Here is a 9,321-nt window from a genome sequence, read left to right as displayed (position 1 = left end):
TCTGATTGATGAACATTTGGGTAGTTTTCGATCTTTGGGCACAACCACCACACTGCAGTGAACATCCTTGCCCTTAGGCCTTGTTCACAAGTTTGGGTTTATTTATAGGATAAATTTCTGGCAGTGGAACAGTTGACACAGCAAGTGTGCATTTAAGTATTTTATAGATACAGTCAAATGGCAAAAATGGAGGCACCAATTTAACTTACAATAAGGAGAGTCTATTTCCCCACACTCTTCACCAACCCATGATGCTAGCAGACTTTTTACCTTTGCCAAATGAACAGTGGGGAAATACCAGAGCCAATTCTTTCACACCACAGCTCCAGGTCCATGATTTGGGGCCAGTTAACTCCATGGGTGACACCTTCCCTCCCCAAAATGGGTGAGCAAAGAGTTCCTCCACCTTTTAAGTTAGAGCCCAGTATGAGGGGCCAATCTTCTTGCCAGCTAGAAGAGGCAAGTCATTGAGCTTGGTTTATAAATACTACCTCTTTATTTACTGGAGCTGGCAGCAGAGGGGGCCAGTGAGCTGAGGGGAGGGCTCATTCCCGCTCCCCCTGACTTTCAGCCTGGTGGTGACGGCTGCGCTGATGAAGGAGCAGGAGGCGTCTCTGGCCAAAGGCCTGGCCACAGCTGGAGCAGTGATGCCGGGCCGTGGCCTGGCTACCGGGCGCGGTGGGGGGGGTCGTGACATAGGCGATGCGCGGCCAGTTTTGAGGGAAATGAAAAAGCCTTGGGGCAGTGTGGGCAAGGATAGGGGCGAGCATCTGTGGCATGGTGCGTGTGTCGGTGGGCAGCCAGTTTGGAGGGGTAGCAGAAGGACTTGGAGCAGTCAGGACACGGGTAGGGGCGGGCGGGCGCGTGGGTCCAGAGGTGGGCTGCCAGCTTGGAACGGTGGCCAAAGGCCTTTGGGCAGTGCGGGCATGGGTGTGGGCGGGCACCGCTGTGCGTGAGGCGGTGGGCTGCCAGCTTGGAAGGGTAGGAGAAGGCCTTGGGGCAATCGGGGCATGGGTGGGGGCGGGCACCACCATGTGCCAACCGGTGTGTGGCCAGCTTGGACGGGTACGAGAAGGCCTTGTCACAGTCAGGGCATCGATGTGGGCGTTGGGGTGGGGGTCGCCGACGGGGTTGAGACGGTGCCCCTGTGGATGCAGCAGGCCCTGGAGCTGACTGGAGGGGCTTCTTGGATGAACCCTGGTGAGAAGCTAGGGGACAGGAGGGCTGGTGGGCTCCTGGCAGCAGCCAACACCCTAAATGTAGGCCAGGTCCCCCACCCCAACTTTCATTGTAGAGCATATCTGGGCACCTCAAATGGCATGTTCCTGCTCTCCAACCCCTGCCATCCATCATCCTAGGGATTCCAAAGCATTACCTACCTGGATCCCCAAAGTTAAGGCTTTGCCAAAAGCTCCTTCGGTGTCGACTTCTGGTATCTTCCCAAGTGATCACACTTAAATCCCGCATGTCATCCTCCCTGTCCCTCCTGTCATTTCCTGAGCCCTAGAAATGGTCACTAAGGGTCCCCGAAAGCCAACCAGGAGGATTCCCCAGAACGTCACATTTTTTTTTGGATCCCAAATTGTCATCACCCTCAGGCCCTCGAACTTTCACCCTGAGATATTCTTAAAATGTGATTCTCTTAGCCCCAATTCCTGGAGAGTGCCTCCCACCCACGGGAATGACCGCTCTCACCTCCTCTGGTCACTGGTTCCTTGCCTGCAGGACTAGAATTAGTGGCCTCAGCCGCGGACTCTGCATCTCGCTCCAGCATCTTGCTGACCCAGAAACCTAAAGGAGGGTCTAGGGATGGGGAGGGGCATCTCTGGTGACTATCAGACTAATTGAGATAGGACTCGAGGGTCTAAAATCAGGGATGAAATGAGTAGTTTAGGAGCTGGCTCTACTTCTGTCTGGGATCCTAAAGCTGGGGTGGGAATTGCTGGAAGGAGGAGCCTAAGAGCACAATGGGAGGGCTACGAGAATCTGTCGCAAAGGCATTCCCTTTGAAACTTAGACCCAGGGTTGGAGCCTAGGAGCCGAGTAGTTGGGCCTCTACAACTTGGACTCAGCGTTCCTGCCGGGCGGGTGGGGCCTGTGTCCAGAGTAGGCGGAATCTCCCCTACCAGGACTTCCCAGGCAGGGTACATACGAAGAGAATGGGCGGAGTTCCACAAATAAGACCCCAAGTCGGCCGCTCTGTAGCTCAGACCCAGGAGAGGGACCTAAGAACTCAGTGGGTGGGTCTTTTGCAACTTTCCCAGGGGAGGGGCCTAAGAGCTCGGGCGGAATTTCACAGCGAAGAGATAGCTTTACCTTTTGGTTTAATCTCAGTCCATTGACGCCACCTGCACAGCTAAATTTCTTCCTTGTTGCTAAATTTCATCCTCGGCGCGGAGCTGGGGCCATGGAGGATAGAGGGGAGACCTGGAGGAAGACACAAAAAGAATGTGGCGTGTGTTGCGATCCAGGGAATCCTAGTGAACCTCATTCGGACCAGTACACCCTCCCAAGGCTCAGTCACTAATGCAGTTCCCCCGGAACCAATGCATCAGCACCCCAAACGACCCCACTCCGGGAGATCCTAGCGTCCTAACCCTAATCCATTTCCCCAAGACCCAGGCGTCTGGGCCAGGACCTCAGCACTCTCACCTGCGGACCGCACCTCCCCGGGGGCGGGGCTCCGGGTCCCTCCAGCGGTGGCCGTGGCCGCAGCCACGCAGCCCTCGGACGCGGCGAAATTCCACCGCCCGCCGTGCACCCAGCAACGGTAGGGGAGGGCAGGGAGCGCTCAAAAGCGGCTGGGTCCAGCCTCATTTCCATCCCCTTCTCCCACGCCGTGCTCGTGGGGGCGTCAGTACGCAAGCGCAGTCGCAGCCGGCGAGGCTGCAGTGGGGGAGACAGAATGGAAGGAGGGCTGCAAGCACAAAGCTACGGAAGAACAGTAGGAAAGTGTACAGAGGTTTGCAGGGTCTACGGTGGCTGACTGGAGTCAAGTACGTGCTAACACGGAGAAGCTGTGCTTAGACCTCAATGAGACAGCGCCCAGCACAGGCACCTTCCCTTTTCTGTGCCCCTCTTCTTTTCGAACATTCCGCTAGGATCCTGAGTTCGGTCTTCGGAGGTAGTTTCAAGAGCCGGATGCCCCTTCCACCCTTCAAAGCATTTGCAATAAGTCTGACTAATTCCCGGAGAAGGACGGGCGGGGCGGGGCGGGGCGGGGCGGGGCGGTTTCCGGGGCAGAGCTGACGCCCAATAAAAGACACCTTATTTGCATAGCGCCCCGGCACCCTTCGCCATTGGGTAATTCAAGATTCTCTGCCCCTCCCACCCCAATGGCATGACCCAGGGGAGGGGGAAGAAGGGCACCACTGGTCGCAAGGTTACCAGGCCGGTGTTGCCAGAGAGCCTGAAGCTCTTGGTGCCACTCCTGGGTTGGCATGCTGCATCCTTCCGCGAGCAGTGACGGGGCACCTTTCCACCCAGGAAAGTAATGACCGTGAAGTGCCCATAGAAATCCCCTGCATGGGTGGTTCTTCAACCACGCGGTCTGGTGAACCCTGGGAACTGTGGGAGTTACTTCGAGGAGTTATTTGGGCTCTGGAGCAAGAGTGCTTGAGTAAATGGTTTGGAAATCTTGCCTCCGCCACTTTCTAGCTGAGTGACCTTGGGCAAGGCACTTCATTTTTCTGGCACTCAGTTTCTCATCTATACAATCCAAGGTTGTTAGGATTAAATTCAGTAATCATTGGAAAGTATTTAGAACAATACCTATGGTGCCCAATAAATGTTACCAATATTAAACAAATTTTTTTTTTCTTTACTGATTTTAGAGAGAAATAGGAAGGGGGAGGGAGCGAGAGATAGAAACATCAATGTGAGAAAGAACATTGACTGTGCATTAAAATAGGTCATGACAGAGCCAGAGTTGTCCAGGCACAAGTGAACAGACCTCAAGGTGGGAAGGGGTGAGCTGTATTCAGGGCGCTGTATCCTGTCATGCTATGCTCCAGACTCACTAACCTTCCAGTCCTTGTATATACTATGGTCAGTCCTACCTCAGGGCCTTTGCACTAGCTGTGTCCTCTGTCCCGAAGGCCCTTCCTCCTTCAATTTGCTTGCTGACCGCCCCCTCCCCCCAGATCTCAGCCCAAATATTACCACTGCAGATGGCCTCCCCTGCCCACCCTATCTCATGGAGTCCCCTTCCCCCCCTTACAGTGTTGTCTTGTTCCCCGTGTATGCAATTAACATTGTATACCTGTCTTCTAGAATATATGCTCTGTTAAGATGGACAACTTGTCTATCTTGTTCATTTCTCTGTCCCAAGCATCCAGAACAGGGCTTAGCACATATTAGGTGTTCAATAAATCTGTGTCAAATGAATGCTTGAAAGAATTAACAGCCAGAAACCTTCTGTAATAAGATGGTAAAATGATGGGGAAAATGAAGAACCTGAGGTCAAAAAATTCACAAGAGGCCTAAGTTGAATGGGAAACCAAGGGAGGGTTTTAAACACAGAAAGTGACATAAACTAGTTTAGGTTTTCTTTAACCATATTTTTAGGTTATGGAAAATTTCAAACATACCCAAAAGGAGAGGGAGGGAAATAGTGTAATTAACTCCCACATACCCATCACCCAGGTTTAACATGGCCAAATTTGTTTCATCATCCTCTCAATACCCCTCCTTGAGCCCAATGAATTATTATTATTATTATTATTTTATTTTATTTTATTTTTTAATCCTCACTCGAGGACTTTTTGGCATTTATCTTCAGATAGAGCAGGAGGGAGAGAGGGAGGGAGGAAAGGGAGGAAGAGAGAGAGAAACATTGATGTGAGAGAGACACATTGAGTGGTTGCCAACCACACGACCCCAACTGGGCTGGGGACAAACTGCAACCGAGCCCTTAGTGGGAACCAAACCTGGGTCTTTCTGGTCTGTGGGCCGACGCTGTAACCACTGAGCCAAACCTGCCAGGGCCCAATGAATTATTCTGAAGCAAATTCAAGATAATGCACCCGGAAAAACTTTAGTCTGTGTCTCTAAAAAAATAAGAACTCTCTCTTTTAAATATAACCACAAAATCATTATCACACCTTTCAAATTTCAGAGTTGTTTCTATGTTATCATATAATACACAAGTATTTAAATTTCCCCCATGGTCTCATGTGAGTTTGAACTGAGCAGGTCAATTGAAAGAGGACCCCACAATTCAAACCTGCATTGTTTAAGGGTCAACTGTGTATCCTTTTCTTTCCTTTTCCAAGCACATGTTATACTTTATTTCAAACATTCAGAGAATTCAAGAGAATAATAGATCTTTTCTCTGCATTAATAACAGAATTGTCCAGCATCAATATTACTCAGTCATGGCCAAAGTTGTTTCATTTCTCCCCACCCACTCCTCCCAGATGATTTTGAAGCTATATGCCAGACATCATGACCCATAAATGTCTTTTTATTACACTTGCTTTGTTTAAATCAGGATCTAAACAAGATCCACATGTTACATTTGTGTCGTGTTACTCTTCAGTTTCTTTTTCATTGACATTTTTTATGTTTTTATTGAAAAAAAAATTTTTTTTAGAGAGGGAGAAAGGGATAGAGAGAAACATTGACCTGAGAAACATCAATTGGCTGCCTCCTGCACGCCCCCTACTGGCGATTGAGCCCATAACCGGGGCATGTGCCCTGACCAGGACCTCTCATTTCATGGGACAATAGTTAATCCACTGATGAACCACAGTAGCTGTGCCAGTGACATTTTTAAAGGCGCACTCTGGTTGCTGCAGCGAAAATAGATTGGAGGGAGGCAGAGTGAGAGCCAGAATCCAGTGAGGCAGCTGTTACATATTAGTTATAATATAAATTATCAGCATTTAGTTAGCACTTTTTACATACCAGAAACTATTCTGAGGGATTTATATGCATTCATTCATTTAATCCCACAGTAGCTTTTTAAGAGGAGGGGATACCATTATCCTCATTCTGCAGAAGAAGAAATGGGGTGGGGATGTCACTTATTCAAGGTCACACAAAGTCTGGATTTGAACCCCTGCAGCCTGGCCCTGGAATCCAGGTAATTTGCATTTATACTGCCTTTTGACTGTGGCAGAGGGCGTGATACTGGAAAATCAGCTTGATTGGAGAGGTTAACTCAACAGGGCCTAATGACGAATTGGGAGGAGGTGGCAAGGTGAGGAAGAAGTCAAGGATGATGATGAAATAATGGTAACCAGCTGCCAATGAGAGCTTGTTCTGTGCCAGGTGCTGTCCCAAACTCTTTACATGTGTGAACTCATTGAATCTTCATAGTGAAGGAGGAATTATTTTTAACCCCATTTTACAGATGAGAAAATTCCCAGAACAAGGTGAGTTTTGAGCCCAGGGTAGCAAAGCTGGGAAGGATGATGCCAAAGTTTCTAACTCTTAGAACATCTCACAGCTGACCCTGTGAAAAGCCCAAAGGGTGTGCGTACCTTCAAGGAACAGGTTAACGGTCTAACAATTCTGCAAAATCATCAGGAATGGGTGCCCCAGAGGTGAGGAGGTCTTATTTGGGGGGCCCCTCACTGTAAAGAGTGCCTGAAGGTCCCCTTTTTCCTGGTCCCTTCCACCCCTGAGCTCCTGGAAATCCTTGTACCTCCCCTTGTTTTAACCCTGATGTTTGTACCTCTCTCCCCAACCAGACTGAGGACTCACCTCTGGGTCCCCAGCTTCACCCATCTTGGGCCAGGAATGCAGGAGACCTCAACATGAGGAATAAATGAGCAAAATTCTCTCCTTGACTCTGAGCTTTTCTTTCTGCCCCATTCTCTTCTCTCTGGGTGTCTCCCAGATCTGAGAGATTCTCTCCCTCTTTCTGCATATTTCCCTCTGCTCTAATGTCCCAATATATCTTTCCATCTGTATTTATTTATTTATTTATTTATTTATTTATTTATTTATTTTTTATCTTCACCTGAGGACATCTCTCCATTCTCTGTTGAGATAGAGTGGGAGGGAGAGAGAGGAAGAGAGAGAGAAAGAAAAGTCAACATGAAAGGGACACATCGAGTGGCCACCACCCACACAACCCAACCAGGGCCGGGACAAACTGCAACCGAGGTACGTGCCCTTAGCGGGAACCGAACCCTGGTCTCTCTGGACCACAGGCCGATGCTCTAACCGCTGAGCAAAACCGACCAGGGCTGTGACCATATTTCCTTGATGAACATCCCATTTCAATTCTATATCCATGTATCTCTGAAAGTCTTTCCAAGTCTCTCTCTTTGGTGTCTTTGAGTGTTTCTCTTTCTTTTTTAAAACCCTCACCCAAAGATATTTTTCTATTTATCTTCAGATAGAGTGGGAGGGAGGGAGAGAGAGAAACATAGATGTGACAGACTGACTGGTTGCGTCTTGCACGACCAGCCTGGGACGAACCGCAACCAAGATATGTGCCCTTGACCAGAATTGAATCCGAACCTGAGACTCATTGGTCTGCAGGCCAATTATCTAACCACTGACCCAAACCTGCCAGGGCTTTGAGTGTCTTTTTCAAGCCTCTGAGCATCTTCCTTGTCTTTGAGAGTTTTCTGAGTCTCTCCCCTAATGAAGAGCACCAGGAATACACTAGGAATCAGCAAAGTTCAGTTTGATTGACTTGCTGTAACTAAGGAGAGAGGACTGCGGAGGGAGCATTGGCTGTCACCCCAAACTCAGGGAAAGAGAGTTATAGGATTTTTAGAAAAAATGGCATTTACATTAAATTTAAATGAAACAAAGTTTGATAGGCTCAAGGCAAAACAGGCCTTATGTAAAGGAATTAATGTGGGGCCTGGTCTGAAATGTGGCAAGTACAGTTGACACTCAGACAAACCAGGGGTTAGGGTGCCCAACCCCCATGCAGTCAAAAATCCTTGTATAACTTTTGACACCCCAAAAACTTAACTACCAATAGCTTACTGTTGCAGGAAGTCTTACTGATAACATAAACATTCAGTTAACACAAATTTTGTATGTTACATGTATTACATACTGTATTCTTACAATAAAGTAAGCTATGGATAAAAGAAGATATTATTAAGAAAATCATAAGGAAAAGACATACATAATTTTAGGCATTCATGACATCCCTAACTTTTTCTTAAAATTTTTCATATTTCTAGGCTATGCAGTTTGTGAATTTTTTGTAAAATTATCACAATCTCCAAAAAAAATTCCAATATATTTATTGAGAAAAATTCATGTATAAGTGGACCCACGCAATCCAAACCTGTGTGATTCAAGACTCAACTGTAGTTGCCAGAAACCGTTCCGCTGAAGCCCTGCACCTTGGCTGGGAATGGCGACTGCTTCTCTGTGGCAAAGTGACTTAGACCCTCCAGACAAGAGTGGAATGTCCCATTCTCACTACTGATATGATTCCAAAGAGCAAACTTTCTGACAGTCTCTGGCTGCATAGCACAGTTTCTCAATTCTAGATCCTCAAAAGACGCTTTCAGAGGTTCACATCCCAACAGAAGTCAAATTACCCCATTATATCTTGATTTGACAAGATATAATGCAGAATCATCTTTAAAACATGACTTCTTCCTGGGAAGAAATAAACATTCCTGAAAAAATACTTAGCAATTTAAAAATAAACTTTAGGCCCTGGCCCAGTAGCTCAGTTGGTTAGGGCCTGGGACCCCATACACTAGGACTGCAGGTGTGTTCCCTGGTCAGGGCGCATACAAGAATCAACCAGTGAATGCATAAATAAATGGAACAACAAATCGAGCTCCCTGTCTCTTTCTCTTCCTCTTTATCTCAAATCAATCAATTAAAAATTTTTTAAAATAAGTAAATAAACTTTAATGGAATCAAATGTTGTTTTTAGAACCACGCACCCACCTGACAGTTTCTCAAGTGACTGGACCAAATAGCTATCTTGTTCTTTCTTACAATGAGGAGCCAACCATCGTCTTACCCGCTTTTCCTATAAAATAGCCCCAGGGCTATGAGTGTATTGGGGCTTCTTGTTGGGTTTCTGCTCCCCACCCCCCATGTGCTTCTCCCAGCGCCTCTCCCTCGCCCTTTGAATGTCTCCCTGTTACAAGGGTTCTCAGCCATCTGGGTCTCCGATGTCTCCTCCCCGCCTCCAACCCCACTGTGCCGCCCCGCCCTGCCCAGGTTTCCCCCTCCCCCAGTGACCGGGTCCCCTTTAGCGCGGCCCCGGCCCCGCCCCCGCGTACACGGCTCCTTTAAGGCGGCCCCGCCTCTGCGCCGGCCTCCGGGTTGAGGCGGGCCTGGCACTCGCCCTGCCCCCTGGGTCGGCGGGGTGCCCCGGCC

General features: G+C 48.5%; 1 protein-coding gene across 1 annotated transcript; it reads right to left on the bottom strand.

The window, feature by feature from the left end:
• Positions 1-2,626, bottom strand: ZNF575 (zinc finger protein 575). Its single transcript, XM_036275459.1, is given in 4 exon segments — positions 1-686; positions 688-1,208; positions 1,696-1,803; positions 2,317-2,626. Coding segments are annotated over 3 exon segments (741 nt in total). The 5' UTR covers positions 1,775-1,803; positions 2,317-2,626; the 3' UTR covers positions 1-545.
• Between the last annotated feature and the right edge of the window lie 6,695 nt (positions 2,627-9,321).

The sequence above is a fragment of the Molossus molossus genome, unplaced genomic scaffold, assembly GCF_014108415.1.
Source record: "Molossus molossus isolate mMolMol1 unplaced genomic scaffold, mMolMol1.p scaffold_m16_p_21, whole genome shotgun sequence".
Classification (NCBI taxonomy): Eukaryota; Metazoa; Chordata; class Mammalia; order Chiroptera; family Molossidae; genus Molossus; species Molossus molossus.
The sequence above is the reverse complement of the archived record's forward strand: the minus strand, read 5'-3'. Positions and strand labels throughout refer to the sequence as shown.